At 41.2% G+C, this 19,100-nt stretch overlaps 2 protein-coding genes across 4 annotated transcripts in view; one reads left to right on the top strand and one right to left on the bottom strand.

Annotated features, from left to right (window-relative positions):
* Nucleotides 1-5,580, top strand: part of LOC149321022 (zinc finger protein RFP-like) — a 50,580-nt gene extending 45,000 nt beyond the window's left edge. Inside the window, exons 2-3 of one of the 2 annotated variants that reach the window (XM_089514691.1) lie at nucleotides 768-882; nucleotides 3,788-5,580. In XM_089514691.1, coding sequence (XP_089370817.1) covers nucleotides 3,869-5,380 — 1,512 coding nt within the window. In that variant the 5' untranslated portion in view covers nucleotides 768-882; nucleotides 3,788-3,868 and the 3' untranslated portion in view covers nucleotides 5,381-5,580. The remainder of the gene's footprint in view (nucleotides 1-767; nucleotides 883-3,787) is intronic. The other variant, XM_089514700.1, reaches the window with a different exon arrangement.
* Nucleotides 5,581-8,009: 2,429 nt separating this feature from the next.
* LOC149321024 (lymphocyte antigen 6 complex locus protein G6c-like) overlaps nucleotides 8,010-19,100 on the bottom strand; it is a 34,798-nt gene continuing 23,707 nt past the window's right edge. The window contains exons 2-3 of one of the 2 annotated variants that reach the window (XM_089489180.1): nucleotides 12,697-12,813; nucleotides 8,010-9,274 (exon numbers count right to left, since the gene is read on the bottom strand). In XM_089489180.1, coding sequence (XP_089345306.1) covers nucleotides 9,141-9,274; nucleotides 12,697-12,813 — 251 coding nt within the window. In that variant the 3' untranslated portion in view covers nucleotides 8,010-9,140. Of the gene's footprint in view, nucleotides 9,275-12,696; nucleotides 12,814-19,100 lie in introns of those variants that run through there. The other variant, XR_016277212.1, reaches the window with a different exon arrangement.

Consider the following 19,100-nt stretch of genomic DNA (forward strand, 5'->3'; position numbering starts at 1 on the left):
TGCTCTCTCATGATGTATTGCAATCTCAATTTCATCATCTCAGTTTCCAAGGAAGAGTCCAGGCTTGACTTGTTCAAGGACCCATTTGTTCAAGTCTTTTTGGCTTTCCATAGTATCCTCAGCACTCTTCTCCAGCACAACATCTCAAATGAGTTGATTTCTCTTTATCTGCTTTCTTTACTGTCCATCTCTCACATCCATACATGATGATGGAAAATACAATGGCCTGGATGATTTTTTACTTTAGTCTTCAGTTATATGTCTTTGCACTTCAGGATCCTGTCTAGTTTCTTCATGACTGCCCTTCCAACTCCTAGCCTTCTTCTTATTTCCTGACTCCAGTCTCCATTCTGTTCAATGTTTTAACAAAGGTATGGGAACTCTTTGACTATTCTCATCTCTTCGTTATATAGGTTGAATTTCTGTATATGTTCCATGGTCATTATTATTATTAGGGTTGCTGCTTTTCTTTTCTGCAAGGCTCCTCTTTTTTAACAGGCATATGGAAAATTAATACATTATGGTCCTCTCCATACTGAGAATCACTGTTCCTATAGGGTTGGGTCTGCACAGATGGTTGAGAATTTCATCCATGTCCCCCCACTCAACTCCAAGAAGAACTTACTCAAATTACACATGCCTTCATAAGTTGAACAGAAAGAACCCGAGAGTGAAAAAGAAAGAGCACATTTGGAAAGATGTGAAACCGTCAGATTTCCACCCCTGCCCTCACTCCTAATGGTGTTCTAAACCTCTACCTTCTATAGAATATATAATGGAATGGAACTCCCAAGTGATGGTTCTATGACATCACAGCTAACAAGACCAATGAAGATCAACTTCTTCCCAACATCCATGGATGCAATGCACCCAAGCATAGAGGTAGGTTAATTCCTCTGTTTTTGTCCTTACAGCCCTTACCCCAACACTGAACTACATAGGCTGTGACTTCAGCTGTGCTCATGCTTTCATTTTTGGACAACAAAGTCTCTTGTTATCTTCCTTTCCTCTCTTGTTCCAAGCTTCTAAGAGGTCATGCTCAAGATTATTGGGCACAAATGAATTACTCTTTACTGTTTCATTGTCATGCCTGACATACCAGATATTTAAAGTTTTTATCGGGCCAAGTTTTTACTTCGTGGATTGCATCCTTGTGTGGATAACACAGGAGTTCTAGGACAGAGGTTCACTGGTGGCATAGAGAACTTGTGGCAGAAGCTTTTCTGGATTGTTACATGATATGCAGGGGATGCAACATTGCATTTTCAGTTTGCCACCTTTTCCATCGTCCCATTTTCTTCTGCTTTTAATATCCTGTAGACATCCATGGATTTTAATGATTATCTCTATGCTTGGGGTAGAATTCAGAGACCTAGCTGGGTTAGTCTTGAATATTAGTATGCAAAGGGATATTGTAGCACCTTGGAGACTTAACTGTGCAGAGGAAGTTGTAGCATAAGTTTCTTAGACTTGGTCTACTTCCTTGGATGCATGGAATGAAGTGTTGCCTGGGGGGATCTTTATAAGCTGACTGTATGAATAGCTGTACATTTGCCTTTGTCCCTCAATAACCAGAATTAAAACTGGACTTGTCACCAAATTTTGCATTTCTATTACTATCCATACAGGCAACAGCTCACTCCATGCACCTGAGAAAGTAGACCAAGTCTATGAAAGCTCATGCTACAACTTCGTTCACTGAATTAGTCTCAAAGGTGCTACAAGAGCCCTATCCTGTGAAAAGTTTCATGTGGCAATTTTGACATATCACGTGAAAGTCTTAGGAACAGATTAGACTATTGTTCTGTTCAGCTGACAGTTCTAATAATGTGAATTTAACTAATTCTTCAAACAAGATTTCTATTTGGACAATGATAATGATGAATGGTAAAATCACACTTGAGGTACCTTCTGCAAAGTCAATCACAGTTCAGGGAATGGATACAAAACTGAGGCTTGTTTCTGACAGAAGCCAGATAGGGGAAAGATAGCACTGAGATTGGGAAAAGATTGCAGGTAGATAGGGTGAAAGATGGCCCAGAGAGAAGGAAAAGCTGGAATAGTGATAGGACAGTCATCCAAGAGAAGAACTGAATAGGGTTTGGGGGAGTTGTAAATGATTAAATAGTTGAAAGGGTTAATGTGTGGTCTAATTGTGTATTAATAAACCTCTATTTGTTTATTCTTTTTCACAACTGTGTCTGGCTGCTCCTGTTAAGTTTGATAGAGAATTTGGTCAGGCTTACCACAGTGAACCCATTAAACAATGCATCCAACCGCAACGTTGCGAGCTCAGTACCATCCAAGGGCTTAAGCTCGACTCAGACTTGCATCCTTCTGAGGTTGCTAAAATGAATACCCAGTTTGTTGGGGCAATTAGCTTAGACATTGTAAACCGTTTAGGGAGTACTTAAGTGCACTGATAAGTGGTATAGAAATGTAATTGCTGTTACTATTGCTATTGCTATCCATTGGTCCATATAGAGATCACCTTGAGTCCCAAGATCCAATCCAAGGAGGAATCTTGAGGGGAAAGGGGTGCAAGGTGAGTAACAGGAGCCCAAGGCTTTGGAACTGTTACAACCTAGTTAGCTTTCCTAATTTTCAGTCTTTCTCTTCCATTCATTCACTAGTCCCAACTAGATTCTTGGCCAGGAGCAGGGAAACATTTTCAGCCAGAGTACTGAATTGCTTCCTATAGTATTATAGAACTACAGAATCATAGAGTTGGAAGAGGCCTCATGGGACATTGAGTACAACTCCCTGCTCAATGCAGGCTCCCCAGCTAAAGCATCTCCAGCATGTAGCTGACCTACCTCTTTTTAAAGATGCCCAGAGAAGGAAAATCCACCACCTCTCTAGGCAATTGATTCCTGAGAAAGTTCTCAAGGTGCACATGACCCTCACACACCATACTGCACCCACCATATGACACTATTCCAGAGGAGAAGTTGCAGGTATCAACAAGGGCAAGTTATAGCACCTGCTCTGTTCCATGTTGCTGTTTGGAGATGTTATATGGCCATAGCTTGGCACCTGACACTCTTTTTGGCGTTTTTGCTGAGTGGTGTTTCCTTTAGGTGCCATATTTTTTAAATGTACTATTTAGGTACTTTTGGGGACATTTCCTCCCAAAAGATGACAAAGAAATAAACTATAATATAACAACATTCATTGGAATTGAATAGTTTAATTTCATTTTAATGTTAATGCTTTTGTAACTGTGTTGTATTTTAACTTTTAGCTACCTTGAGCCCAGGTTTGAGGAAAAGGTGAGATATAATGCTGTTAAAATGTTGTTTTCTGTAAAAACAACAACAATGTGCAAGTGGTTTTCAAAGACTTTCTTACAGAGGAAAAACATTGCTGAAATTATTCCTCACTGCCTTAAAGAAGAATCTTAGTAAAGAATTACATCCCTGCCCATCATTCCTGCCAAAGTGCTCTTCAGTCTTCTTCTGCTCTTCTGTTTGAGCCCTGTCTGCTTCTCAGGAGACTAGCTTGGATCAGGTGAAAAGTTGGTAGGCCCTACTTGTAATTCCAGGTACATCACACTAAATAGAGAGTTTAAAACCTTTCCTTCCATTGTGCTGAAAAGGAGATTAACATTATGACCAAACAGAGAGAGCACGTGTAGCCTAGGAGAGTACTGTGAGCATGTAACCTGGATTTGGTATGTAGTTTGGAATTATGTAGTCTCTACCATAAAGAAACTTTTGTCTATTCACTGTATTATCATACTGTTATTCAGATATCACTTCTATAAAAGAAACCTATTGTTTTCCAGGTCTTGGAGGACCATTGATGTCACTCACTGCAGGGGAAGACATGTTTGGTGCTGCAGTCATACAACTTAGTCTTTCTTCGTATGGGTGCCTGCATCCCCAAAGAGCTACCTCCAGCACCCCTGAATGTAGACAGCTTATTGTCAGCACAGAACAGCTTGGAGACTGACAACCGGGAAACTGATGAGATGTTGAGTGCTTGCTTAGACCATGCCCTCCGAGATTTCCCTCGTGAACCACACCGTCTTCGTGAAAATGCCACCTTGACCATTCAGGTGAAAGGGAGGAAAAGGATGGAGTTTGTCTCTGGTAGGGGTGAAAACAAGATTGTGGTCTCTTGGTTCAAGAGAAAAACCCATTATAACATTGAGATTGTTAATCTGGAGGTATACTTGGATCGATTGTCTTTCTCTCCACGTCCACTAACTGTTGAGAGTTTGGAGAAGGTGAAACAGGAGCTCATTAAATGGTCTGATGCTACAAAGGAACTCCGTGCTTGCCTGGATGTTGCTATAACTGAGATTGAGAAAGAACCACCAACAGTGAAAAATGATGCTGAACTGACCATTGAGTGCGGAGGTTTCTGTTTGGATTTTATTTCTGGGAAGGGAAAGTCCCACATCTACATTCTCTTTTCTGATAAGCAGCCTCGGTACAGGGTCCATGTTCCTTCTGTGGATGTTTATCTAGATAGATTGAGCTATCGAGCAATACCACTCACTACTGAGAACTTGATGAAAGTGTGGAAAGAGGCAGAGAACCTTAAAGGATGCACAGTGGACCTCCGGGCCTGCCTCAAGCGAGCCTTGCAGGAGTTTAATGCTTTGTCACCACATCACCGGGCTAATACCACCATCTTTATTGACTGTGATGGGAAAAACTTCAAGATGGTTTCCGGTCATGGAGAGAGCTGGATCTCTATCTTCAACATTCTTGGAGATCAACACTGTCGCCGAGAAGTTGTGCTGGCTTTGGGAGAGACAGGAACATCCAGCAGAGCGACAGGGTCATCCTCTGGGAAACGTGGGAAAGAAGGAGCACTATTTAGGGCAAGGAAATCAGAAGGGAGGAGAGATGCAGAGGAAGGTACATCTAATCAGGCAAGAAGAACTTCCAGCAGGCCAAATGAGTTGCTTGATGAGAAAATATCTAAGAAATGGCCAACCAATGTGATTAAGTTTGAAGAACTTGCATCAAATAGCACAAAAAGGGAGAAAGAAACAACATCATTTGGGGGGTGGACATTTTCCACTCATGAAAAGGTTGATACAGGAGTTTCAAATAGTTTCAGGGTACTAGAAAGAGACTCTTCTCTTAAGTCAAAAGAACAGTCATCCAGCAAGAAGAGAAAACTGTCTGATAAAGATGGAACAGAAAGAGAACTCACTGGGTCACTGAGTTTATCCAGTGAAACAGCAAGAGAAGAAGTGTTGATCCATAGAAAGAGTGAAGAAACAGGGAATGAAATGAGGCCATCCAATACATCGAGTGACACAGAAGAAGAAGAGGAGGGCTTGGAGGAAGGACAAGACCCACCTGATGTTCTACAGATATCTTCAGATAGTCGACAGGGAGATGATGGACCAGAAAGGTGACTCATCTGGAGGGTCAGAGAAGAGGATGGATCTATTCCAGAGCAAGGCAGAAGCCTGTTTTGGGACTGGGATCAAGATAGATCTCTCCCAGGAACAGGACATTTTTTTTTCAGATCAGGAAGCTATGGGGCTGGTCCACAAAATGAATTGTGCCCCAAAAGAAAAAAAAAGATACCAAATAAATGATCTATGGACCTGAAGCTTTTCTCTTTTGGATCCCCTCCCATGGGCTGTATGTAGATCAAGATGTCCCTGCTACCTGGAAAACAAAATCTAAATTGGATTGTGTAAACTTCTTTCCCAGAAAAGATTCTGGTGTATTAGGGAGCAGTTAGGTAGGATAGTTTCTTTCTGTGTCTACAAGTAAAACTGCTAAAACCTTACATCTTTAAAAGGAAAGCTGGCAACTCAAAGAGAATCCTTGAATGATTCTGGAGGAGCTGTGCTATCTGATGCTACAGCCTGTAATGTTTTAAAATGGGATGTAGCTCAGTGGTACAGCTTGAAAAAGTTAGGTCTGTGGACTACAAGTCTTAGACTCAAATTGAACAGGCAGTCTAAACTAGAGTAGGACTATTAAATTAATGGGATTTACATATATGTTTACTTACTGTTTAATAATCAATCTACTCTAGTTGAGATTAGTAATTGGAAAATAGGCCTTAGAGTCATCAGCCAACATGCCTATGGTGGAGTGTGGGAGCTGGAGCCTGAAAAGTAACTTTTCCAAGCAGTGACATCCCTTAGGTTGATGTCACCTGGTGTGGGACTGCAGCCTCCCCAGACTCTTCAGAATCCAGGGTGGCTCTTGCCACACTGGACCCTGAAGACCCCTTGTCCTCCCAGTCCTTCAGGATCTGGTCTGGCTTTTGTTGCACCAGACCCTGCAGCCTCTCCCTACTCCAGGCCTCCAGGATCTGGCATGGGTTCTGCCGCATCAGTCCTTGAAGGCACCCACCTTCCCCCACAGTACTGAGGTAGAGGGGTGCAGCTTCAGCCTCCAGAGGGCCCATTTAGGGTCCGGTGTGGCTGCTGGGCAAGTGGGAAGCTTGCCCAGTATCCATGCCAGTTCCTTTGGTTGTACTACCTCAACGGGTGACATCCTCCTCTGGGGTGTCATCCGGTGTGACTAGAACCCACCCAGTGATGCCACTGTTTCCAAGATCTACAGCCTAATATCTTCACAATTTTTCTTTATTTAAAACATCATATTAAACCATACCTTTTGTTAATACATCTGGGTGACTCAATGTTTATAGAAAGAGTATATGCACTAATCACTACAAAATGCACTAATGACTACATGGTCATAAGTGATCTGGTAGCCACATTCAAAAGCGTAGCCACTTGCTCAATGATTGAAGTCTTTAGAGCCTTGGAGCTAATGGTTGGAATTTGCAGGAGAGCAGATTTTGATTGAACATCAGAAGGAACATTTTCAGGTTAAGACTGGTTCAACAGTGGAACTAATTGCCTAGAGAGGTGGTAGTGATCTCCTTCTCTGGATGTCTTCAAAAAGAGCTGGATAGGAACTTGTCCTGGTATAAATTTTGTCCTTCCACCCTATATAGTTATACCACTATGATTCCATTTTAATTCCTATTGCATGTGCTGGACACCATGACTGCACCATTGGCGCATTGACACACGATGATGCAAGCACAGTGTTGCGACATGCAGACACTGCTTGTGTCATGATGGCAGCCCCCATGTGGACAGGAGGCTGCCATTATCACGCTGCTGTTACATGCTAGGGTTTGGGAGCATGTGGACACTACATGCTCCCGAACCCTAGAATCGGTGCCAGGATGGCACTTCCCACCCGTTTGTACTGGGCCATAGTTCCTCAATTTTTCCTGGGATTTGTCAGTTGCTGTCACCTCTGTGTGTATTCATTTGCTGTGGGCTACAACAAAAATGCATACACTCCAGCTGTCCTGATGTGGCAGGAGTAGTCCTGATTAACCATCTGTTTCCTACATTTGCAGGTGCTTTTACAGTATCCCAATTTCCTTCTCTTCTTCTCACTCCTCCCCCTTTTGTCCTCAGCTTACTTCACTTGTTACACACTGAGTTCAATGTGCAAAGAGTGTTAGTATGAGAGAGGAAAGGAAGGGTGGTTTTGTGCTTTTCTGTAATCTGAGACAAAAGCAGACTACTGCAGCTTTTATTAGCTTGTATGTTCGTCTTTACTAATATCTTTTGCCATCCTAACCACACTGTGATGTTGTTTGGACACACATATCCCACTTTTTGTCTGTGAAATGTTGGAAGGTATGAAGATGTTGTCTGATTATAATAATTAAACAACAACAACCACGAACTACAGTTACAAATACTGCAACCTCTAGCAACATTGGCCCTGTCTGGGAGATCCTTGAGTAGGAAATGATATGTGCAAAGTGAACACTGTATCTGTCAACCAGCTTTATTGATTCTTTCAAGCCAAACTCTGTAGTAAGCAATACAGTATGAAAGCTGTAACACTTCACATAAAAAGTGGAACAGGGATATAAAACACAATACCATACTACTGTACAGCTTCTTTCCATATAACTAATGTGATCTTAGTGAGGCTGAATGAAACAAGTTTAAGCATTAGCATTTTTTTAAAAAACGTAGATCAAAAAAGAAAGAAAACAAGCCTCTGTCCAATACCTTAACATAAAATATATTGAAATATAAATTGAAAAAAGAAACCAAATCCCAACAAACCCACATCATGCCAGAAGGCTATATATATAAGGTAGTTCCCTTACTCTTTCTACCCAAGAGAAAGGTTTGCTTGTTTAAAGGTTATCTACAGATTGAATTAGGGTTGTAAGGCATTTCAACTTGGAAGCCAAGCAGGTCAACCCAGGTTAGTACTTGGATGGGAGACTGCCAAGAGATACCAGGTGCTGCAGGATATATTTCAGAGGAAGGAACTGGCAAAGTCACATCTGAGTATTCATTGCATATTCATTGCAAATAGCAAATTCTGTTAGGGAAAAAAATGTAGAAAAGCTCCACCTGCTAGCTGTTGATGGGCTGATATTTTTATTTACCAGTGACTTTTGTAGTTGTCCAATGAAGCCTCATGTGATTTGGATACTAAAGTGATAAAGAACAATTAACAAAGAGACAAGAAGTACATACTGCATACAATATGTTGGATCTTTCATTTAGATTTTAAAAAAGGTAAGGGCGAAATGAGAACTTAATTCAAGATTTGTGCCTGGATAGAAAACATAAATGTGTATCAAAGGGATGGGATTGTATACAGCATAGGCCTGTTCACACTACACAACTGCAGCACTGTGATTCCACTTTTAACTGACATGGCTGCATCCCGGGGAACCCTGGGATTTGTAGTTTGGTGAGGCACTTGAGCTCTCTGGCTGAGAGTTCATAAACTGCAAATCCCAGGATTCTATAGGATGTGGCCATGACAGTTAAAGTGGAATAATAATATTATTATTATGTAGTGTGAAAGGGCCTCTAGTAATGTTCCCTATATACTTCAGGAAACACACAGTGAGTACATGCCACGGTGTATGATCCTGATCCTCTTGGTGGGACGAGACACCTTTTGGAACGGAAGGAGAAGCTGGAATCTTGAGTAATTTGGGAGCACAATTGGTCGAAGGGATGGGAGGAAACTGATTCCTTGTCTGAGTGTGAAAGTAGCTTTCCATGTCAGCATTTACAGCAAACATGCCAGCTACTATCCCAGTTCCAACCATGAGCCTAAAGAGGAAGCTGGGAGACAGCAAACAAATTAATAATTGCATAAGTCAAAATTGCAGCAGGTTCGCTTGTAGGTCATCTTGAAGACACTGTCCCTCTCCTCTGTCCTGTTGCAGAGCTCTGCGTATTGGCCACAGCCATGTTTTTGGGCGAGCAAGAGGTTACCTGGAGAAAAGAAAACAGGAGGAGTAGGAAGAGAAGAAGAAAATGTGAGTCAATACGACTACAGTGGGCCCTTGGTATCTAACTGGGGTTGGTTCCAGGACCCCTCATGGATACCAAAATCCATAGATTCTCAGGTCGCATTAGATACGGTGGCATAGTAAAATCGTGTCCCTTATATAAAATGGCAAAATCAAGATTTTCTATTTGGAATTTATATAGTTTCAAACCATGGATGCTTGAATCTGTAGATAAAAAAATCAGTGGATACGGAGGGCTGATGGTACTTCATCACACCAGGAACTTATTATGAGAGCCACTTCAGACATGCTGAAAATCTACCTATTTGAAACCTGCTTCAGATATGTAGGTGTCTCTCTTGGCAACAAATGTTGCCACATATTTGTTGATTTAGCTGTGGGATGTGTAAATGGCTTTCCTCGAGAAATAATGTGTAATATATGAGGTAGTATGAAGAAGAACCTGGCAAAATCACTTCTGAATATTCCTTGTCTAAAGCTGCAGTTACACTGCAGAATTAACACAGTTGGACACTGCTGTAACTTCCATGGCTCAGTGCTATGTAATTCTGGGATCTTTAGTTATGTGAGATGTTTTTCCTTCTCTGTCGAAGAGCCCGGGTGCCACAACAAACTGCAAATCCCAGGATTCCATAGGATGGAGCCATGACAGTTAAAGTGCTGTCAAACTGGATTAATTCTGCATTTGTGGCAGCAAACTAAGAAAACCTTATGAAATTCACGGGGTCGTTATAGTTGACAGGCAACTTGAAGGCACATGCACACAGACATGAAAGATCTTGTATAACCCCTCCCACAACAACAGAGAGTCCACTTTGTTAAGAGTGCAGACTGCAGCTCCAGAAATTCCTGGTAATAGGTATGTATATGATAATATAGATAATAGGTACTATTTGATTTTTAAGAAATTATGTTTTTAGAGGTGGTTTATGTGTTGTCCCAATATCACAGCTATAATAAATGTATTGTATTGAAGATGGCCAATTGGTGACAAGGCCGAAATGCATTGGGTTTTTAAAGAGAATAAAGTTTTTGGACCATCACACAGCACTTGAGACTTCATTTCTTTTTACTCTTCTAATGGCATATAATTAGAGTAAATAAATAAAAATAAGTCAATAAAACAAGAGGCTGGGATCTTGAGTATCTTGGAAGACAGATGGTGGAAGGGATGGGGAGAGGAGCTGTCTCATTTTAGCAGCTCCTGAGATTGGCATTCATTGTCTTTCATACTTGCTGTTATCTCTGATCAGTGATCAGAGATAATAATGGAATGTCTCCAATACTGCCTGTGTTCCCAAGTGGAAAGGTGTATCATGGAAAGGTGTATATGGGGTGAGGCCTTGGGGAGGTATTTTGGAAGGAGCAAGGCCTGGACCCTTTGAACACCCTCCCACTATCTTACAAACATCTGCAAGTGTTTCTTTTGGATATTAGAAGAACTTTGCTAGATGTGAAGAAAGACCTCCCTGGTTCAGTATCCTGCTTTTCACAGTGGCAAACCAGTTTGGGAAGACCAAAAGATGGACATGAGGACATTAGCACTCTCCTGCTTATGTTCCCTAGATGCTGGTATTCAAAGACTTACGTATTCCGAGAGGGCAAATGAACAGACAGAAGCAGCAAAAAGGAGGAGGCTGACCCACAGATATACATCTGCTATGCTGTAGTAGCCACCAGTGCATGGCTATCTGAAATTGTGTATAATAATATTTAATAATAATATTCATTTTTGGCCCACCTCTCTGTACAGATTGAGGCGGGTTGCAATAAAAGAAATTAAAATACATAGCACAATATAATAATCAATACATAACCCAACAGAATAAACAATTAGACAATCCCACCTCACCAACAACAAAATAATAAAAATCAAATACAAATTACATAGTTAAAATAATTAAATAATTATATAACAGTTAAAAATGGGCAAATGGAGTAGGACAGCCAGAGGCAGATGGGATGTCATTTAATGGGACATCATTTTGGAAAGGCCTGCCAGAAGAGATCCATCTTGACTGCCCCTCTAAAGGTGTCTAGCGGTAATATGACAGATCTTGTTCGGCAGGTCATTCCACACTTTCAGAGCTGCCGATGAGAAGGTCCTCTGGGAAATGGCAGCCAACCTGGTCTTCCTAGGCTGCAGTAAATTCTTCCCAGAGGACTTGAGTGTGTGGGGTGGATTGTATGGAGGAAGGCGGTCCAGCAAGTAAGCTGGACCCAAGCCATGTAGGGCTTTAAAGGCGATAACCAACACCTTGTACTGTGCCTGGAAGCTAATTGGCAGCCAGTGGAGAGATTTTAAAATAGGTGTAATGTGGTCAACTCTGGATTTACCAGTGACCAACCCGGCTGCCATATTTTGCATCAGTTGAAGCTTCTGAACTTGGCACAAGGGTAGCCCCATGTAGAGAGTCTCCTGGAACCTCCTTCCCCCACGAGCATGGCTCATCACTTCTTTAACCAGTTTCAAAACTGAGTTGAAGACCATCCTGTTCAGGGAAGCGTTCCCAGGCATCGTGTGATTGTTATTTGTTGTTTTTAATTTGTGGCCTGCTTATTTTATTGAACCCTTTCCTGTATTATTATGTATTATTTCATACGTATTATGCTATTATTTCATAGAATGTATGGCGTAGGCAGGTTTATTTTTTATCTATTTTACTGATTGTGTTTACAGCGCTGTGTAAATCTACAGAGCTATATAAATAAAGCATGATAATAATAATAATAATAATAATAATAGAATGTGTTGCAGAAATCCAAGCGAGAGGTTACCAGCATGTGTACCACCATTTCTAGGTCCCCCTGCTCCAAGAAGGGTCACAGCTGGCGTATCAACCAAAGCTGATAACAGGCACTCCTGGCTGTCATATCTATCTGAGCTGACAACTGGAGTGATGAGTCCAGAAGCATCCCTATCTTAGCAGGATTCAATTTGAGTCTGTTTTTCCTCATCCAGTCCATTACTGCCCTAAGACAGTCATTCGGAGGAGAGATGCCATCTTTAGTCACTGCAGCAGCCCGAGACATGGAGAAACATATTTGGGTGTCATCAGCATAGTGATAACACCCTGCCCCATGTCTCTGTGTGGTCTCCCCCAGTAGCTTCATGTAAATGTTAAATAGCATAGAAGACAGAATGGCGCTCTGGGGGACACCAAATTTTAGCTCCCCTTTGGAGGAGCAACTGTCTCCCAGCATCACCATCTGGAATCTGCTTGAGAGATAGGAATGCAACCACTCCAATGCAGTGCCCCCGATACCCAATTCTCCCAAGCATCCCAGAAGGATACTATGGTGGATGGTATCAAAGACCGCTGAGAGGTCCAAGAGCACCAACAGGGTGTATCCTACTAAATAAATCCTTGTATCTGGTCTTACCTGAGTACACTCTAGTTATCTCACAAAACTGGCCATCACTTGCCCTGCAGGGCTCAGTAGACCTCAAGCAGACGGAGCCAACTTTGTATTTGCAAACTCTGCACACAAGAGCTTGAGCTGGGGGAAAATAAAGCAGATAGACAGGCAAAAAATGATCAGAAATAATAATGGATGGAAAGGTATTTTTTTTAAAAAACACTTATTTATAGACCAACTTTTCTTGCATTCAAGTGGATGTTCATGGCTCTCCACGTCCCTTTCTATTTTATTTTCACAACAACACTGTGAGGTCGATTAGATATGAGAGAGAGTGAGAGAAAGAGAGAAAGAGAGAGAAAGAGAGGGAGAGAGAGAGACTCATCATCAACCAGCAAGCTCTATGGTGCATTTGGGATCTGAACTGGAAGCTGTTTGAACAAAAAACAACACCAGCATGCTAACCATTAAACAAGCACTGTTTCACCTTTTCTGCCTCTGTCAGTGCATTGAATGGACCCTGTTTACATTCACACAAAATCTTTTCTTAAACAAACATCTGCCTCTTAATAGAACCAGATGCTGTTTGTGAATTGAAGATTTTTTTTTGAGGGAAAACTATATGATTTTAATTCATTATTTCTAAAATGATGTAAGCCTCTACACAGGGTAGAAATATTTTAATGAATGAATCATAAAAAGGAGGGAAATATCCATGAGACAAACCTACCAGTAGTCTCTTTGGGGTCTTCTCAGTTTCAGTAAAGACAAGGAGAAAGAATGATGCACACTATTTGCACAGAGGGAGAGATGGTCTGTGCCCTTTTAAGATATGGACAGATAACTGTGATCAACTTTTTATATAGGTATTTATTTTTTAAAAAGAGTTTAATTAAAAAGAAAAGCTGCCTTTAAAAAAAGAAAAGCACAATCTGAAACTGTTCTAGGCACTGGAATGGTACTGGACCATATCCAACAGAGCGATTGTGTCATCTCTGCATGCCGATGAAAGTGAATAATACTATTATTATAGTGAGGCTGCAAACTTAGTGATGTGTTGGGAATGGAATGTTGTTTTCTTCCATAACTCCTCCATTCTTTTCCCCATTCCTACATGTACCCAGTGTTCTTTGCCATAATTGCTTCAGGCCATTAGCCATAAATAATTGTTAAATAATAGCAGTACATTTGGTAAGTAAGAAAGAAGTACTTCTTCACACTACACACTGTTAAGCTGTGGAATTTTCTGCTGCAAAATGGAACGATAACCAACAACTTCAATATTGTTAAAGGGAGACTAGACAGATTGATGGAGAATAAGGCTACTAGTTGATTAGTAGGCAGAAGGACTTTGTAAACTAGGAGGATGCTACTATGACCATGTCCTACTTGTCTTCTCATTGGGCATCTAACTGACCACTGTGGGAAACAGCACCCCCTCCAATATTTCACAGATGTGGCCAAGTAACATCAGAGTATGGTTAAGCTGGCAAAAGTTATAGGTAAGGAAGACTCAACAAGCTGGTAAAGACTGCAGTGGTTTGCTTTTGCCTGAGCCTACTGGGAAGGGTAAGATTCAGTCCCTCCTCTGCACACCATTTTGCTGAGTTAACTGAGTGCAAAACTATCATAATAGTAAATAGAGGACAAAGAAGAGGGGGGAAGTGGAGCAGATGGATACTTGCCCAGCAAGGGGACACGATTAATAAGAAACCGTTCTGGGATACATAGAGACATGGGTTTTAGGGCTGCCCAGTTTTTGTTTTAGTATTGCAAACTGCAAGAGAAATAGTAGGTCTCCTATTATCAGTGGTTAGAGTTTTGCAGTGTGCATGCTCTATGTGGTCCAGCAAAATACAGGGCCCCATAGGCACCTTCCAAGTTCTCCCCAAGGAACCTTGGCAGTGAAATATACAGTTTGGACTTAAAAAGGGCAAATTTGACACACACACACACACACACACACACACACACACACACACACACAGTTTGAAGTCTGGTCAGTTTTGTATTCGTAAAAATCGGTGAATATGCCTGCAGGGGAATGAAATGAGATAGGGGTGGCCACAAGGCCCTTAACAGGTACCCAGCCCATTTTCTACCCTGCAGGTAAAAGGGCAGGTCTGTTCCTTGGCCTCAAGTGTTTGGACAGGAGCAATAGTTGTTAGGACCAAGGTAGGAGCTGCAGAGGGCCTCACTGCAGGAACAACATAACTAAGTAAAGTACTCCATGGCCTCATTCCCACTATCTTTTAAATTGGATTGTAAATAGGTTTGAACCGGTTCAAATGACCCTGGTTCCCACTTAATCTGAATCACTCAGTGATTCTGAGAGGGGGGGGCATGCTCTAGGCCCATTTAACCTGTGTCTTTTTGATGCTGATTTTTTTCTGCTTCTTTTTCGATAAACCGATTCCGCACAAGTGTGAACGACATGCAGATCGGAATCGATTCAAATTAACCCTTCGGCTGGGTGGAACCGAATAATTTTGAATAGATTCATTGGTGAATGAGAATCACAAGTGGGTTATTTGGGAGGAAAAAATGAGGGTCCCATGTAGTGGGAACCACGCTCCACTGTTGAATCAATCCATCAGTTCAGATTGCTCACCAATTTATCTGTAAGTGGAAAGGAGGCCTACGATTCTGTTACAAAAGAAAAAGAGTATACTGCTGCATCTTAGCCACCATCTCACCATAGAAGATCACCAGAGTCAGGTTTGGTAAGTGTTGGGATGGGAGGCCATGAGGGTCCTTTCTCCCAAAAGGGATAGGAAAGAATCCTGCTTGAAAACTGTAGAGAGCTGCTGGTGCTGGTTAGGATTGACTGTACTGATCTAGAGGTATCAAGGGTTTGACTCAGGATAAGGCAGTTTCATAACCTATATCCTTATCTGAGTGGCATTGCTTCAGAAATGACAGTGTCCTGAGAGTGTAACCTATACCAGTGAGACGTTATGCCGGGACAGATGAAAATAAAGTCATGAAGGTGGCAACCTTCCGTGTTGTTTCTGGCATGTGGTAAATAAAAGCATACAGTTCCTAAAGGTTTGAATTTAGTTATGATGATAGATGTATAATACATGAATGCATGAAAGTTTCAAAGCTGTTTAGGTTAGTAGCCATCAGTCATATCTCTTGTGGCAGTGAGTTCCATACATTAAGCATGAGGAAGGATTCTCTCCTCCATCCTCAAAGACTGGCACCAATTAGAATCATTTGGTAAATTATCATTTTCTGAGAGCAAGAAGGAGAAAAGTGTGTATTGTTACATGGTTCACCCTTTCACATCCGACTCTTATTTTATTTTATTATTTAGTTTGCAAATTTATATACTGCTTGGGAAAAGAAATTGAATTTAAAAACGGAAACTTCTCCAAGCATCTTTAAGCCTCCTTTCTTCACAAATTACCACAACCAGCCACAACACTTATCTGAGAAGTGTTTCAGGAGCTTTCAGAATGGGATGTGCCATCTAAACTGACCACATTTCACTCGCTTGTCATCCATAATTTTAGAAATTAAGACACAGGGTTAACTCCCCCTTATCTGAAAAGCTTTGGACCAGAGGTGTTTTGGATTTCTTTACATATACATAATGAGATATCTCGGAGATGGGACTCAAGTCTATAATATTCATTTATGTTCATATGTATATGCAGTACCTTATACACATAACTTGACAATAATTTTATACAATATTTTAAATCATTTTAGGTGGTTTTTTGGGGGCTATGTGGACATGTTCTAGAAGAGTTTATTCTTGACGTTTCACCAGCATCTGTAGCTGAAGATGCCAGCCACAGATGCTGGTGAAACATCAGGAATAAACTCTTCTAGAATATGGCCACATAGCCTGAAAAAAAACACAAAAAACTATGGATGCCGGCCACGACAGCCTTAAACTTCACAATATTTTAAATAATTTTGTGTATACTAAACCATCAGAAAGCAAAGGTGTCACTATCTCAGACACTCATGGAAAATGTTTTGGAGTTTGGAATATTTTGGATTTTCGATACGGGAGACTCAGCTAGTAGTTCCATGAGTCCTTAGGAGGCCCGACTGTCTTCCCTCATTGTTTTCTAGAGTGCCAGAGTTCACAGGCTTCTGTAATCCCCCTCTCTTCACTCTCTATTTTCTTGCATCACAATCTGGGTGCCTTCCAGATTACAAAACACTTTCTGGCAGGCAGCCTCCACAGAGAGCAGCCACCCAGTCTCTTCCACATTCCAGCTGCTTCTTGCAACAACTCTGGGCACAGCTCTCTGTTTTCACCATGGGGCTGACTGGTCTCTAGTAAGGAGGGATTCCTCCTGCACTTTTTCAGCTGTTAAAACAATACCTTGCACAACCTGATATGCTTACATGAACCATCTTGCCAATTAAGATTTCCAGAGGCTCCTCCCTGAATGTCCATGCATTGAGAAATTAGGCTGCTTGTAACCACAGAGCTTTCAGGTGATGTCTAAATTATGGAGTTCTCTCTCCCACCTTCTCTCTCTGGCTGTTTTTGCCAGGCACCCTCTTCCCTCTCTTTTGAGCTTAAGGCAAAGTCAATGTGGTTTTCTTGCACTTTTAATAATAACATTGGAAGGACTTAGGGGGTTTACAGTACTCTTAGCTCTGTGGTTTGTGGAATTCAGCATTCTATTTGGATATTTTATTATTTATCACTGTTTCTTATGACTGCCTCAAGAGATAGCTGCGGATGGTGAGGATAAAGTAAATGCAGATTTTGAAATGGAAGAGGAAGAGATAGACAAGGCTGGCCAAAGACATGATGCTGCCTGATGGAGATATTCCAGTACACCTCCTTTTCTGCCCTTTGCACCCAAATCAAGATTTCTGGTGCTCCAAGGCAGTGCCTTGTCAACATCTCTAGCAGTAAAAGATGGAATAATAACTGGTAATGAGTGAAGCAAAGAGAAACAGCAAGGACAGGGTCCCTTTGAAATTTGCAATGTATCTCTTGCTAGTGGGTAAACCTCAGCTGATTGAACAATGTTGAACACAGCCATGAATGCCTATATTGAACTAACCTGTCTCTGAATTAGGACAATGCTGCATGCAACATCATTAACATTAGCATTATGCTGAGATCCTGTGGAAAATGAGGATATAAATAATATAAATATTAAAATCCCAGCTGAAAAAGGGAGTTTCCAAGTGTCAGGAAACCTTGGACAGGAGGATCCTGAATGGACGAGACACTTCATAGTCTAGAACTTATTCTGCTTGAAAAATACCCAGTGTTTTCTGTGTATGCGTTCAGTAAAAAACATTGAATTTTCTGGGCAAATAAATTATTTTCTCTACAGAAAGCAGAAAAAAAAGTTCATCACAAAAGAATCTGTTTTCTGAACCTAACTTTTTTTTCTAGAATAAATCTCAAACTGCAGAGACCTGTCAAAAACAGTGTAGTTTTCAAGGGCTTTTACACAGCAGGAGAGATGGTTGAAGTGATGATTTATGTCCCTAGTGAAGAGCTGGTATTGCAGAAAACTGTTGCTGTGCTCAGTAGCATCACTAGGCTTGGTGTCACCTGGTGCAGTAGCCCACAGTGTCACCCCCCATCAACCTTCTCCCATACTACACCATACAGAATCCTTAATAATGTTTTTGTACTAATGTTACTCATAAATTGTAATTCCTATATATCACTGAATGTAATCTCAACAGTTGTAACATGAACAACTAGCAAAATTAAAATTATATCTTTACATTACAATATCATATGCACAGCCTCAATGTATTTACATGTGCATTGTTGCATGTGGTTAAAGTGAAAATTTGGTGTGATGCTTTGAAAGAAAAGTTAAAAAGAATAAATTTAAATTTAATTTTTTTTAATTTGAGGCCTCTACTTCCTCTTCCCATTGAGCCTCAGTCCACTCACAGCATCTCTTCAACATTTTAAAAAGATGCATGTGATTGCCACAACCTGTTTCTACCCAAAAGCAGATGTTTGAAAAGCAGTGGTGTCACTATCCCTTAGGATATCACCTGGTATGGCCCATACTCACTTCACCCTGCTAGTGACACCCCTGGCTATGCTTATACTATATTGGGCAGAAGTTCTTTTGGGGTGGGTGGGAATGAATGGCCATTTTGGTTGCAGGGACAGGGAAAGTGAAAGCTGAAAGAAAGAAGGCCACCAACTACCCCTTCATCCAACTCAGGAATGGGCAATTGCAGGAAGTCCAAGGGCCACTGTTATGCTCCAGTATCCTCCAGGGGGCTTTATGGACTACCAAAATATAAAAACAAAACCCCCAATGTGGCTGGAAGTCTGCTTTTGGATCTCAAAAATGCATGTATTTCTGATGGTAAAAACTAGAGGGAGGCCTTAAAGCCTACTTACTGTATATATTCAACTATAAGTCAACCTCATGTATAAGTTGAGGGCAGATTGTGGGGTCAAAATA

Source organism: Sceloporus occidentalis, unplaced genomic scaffold, assembly GCF_023333645.1.
Source record: "Sceloporus occidentalis isolate IW3139 unplaced genomic scaffold, rSceOcc1.0.p SCAF_1, whole genome shotgun sequence".
NCBI lineage: Eukaryota > Metazoa > Chordata > Lepidosauria > Squamata > Phrynosomatidae > Sceloporus > Sceloporus occidentalis.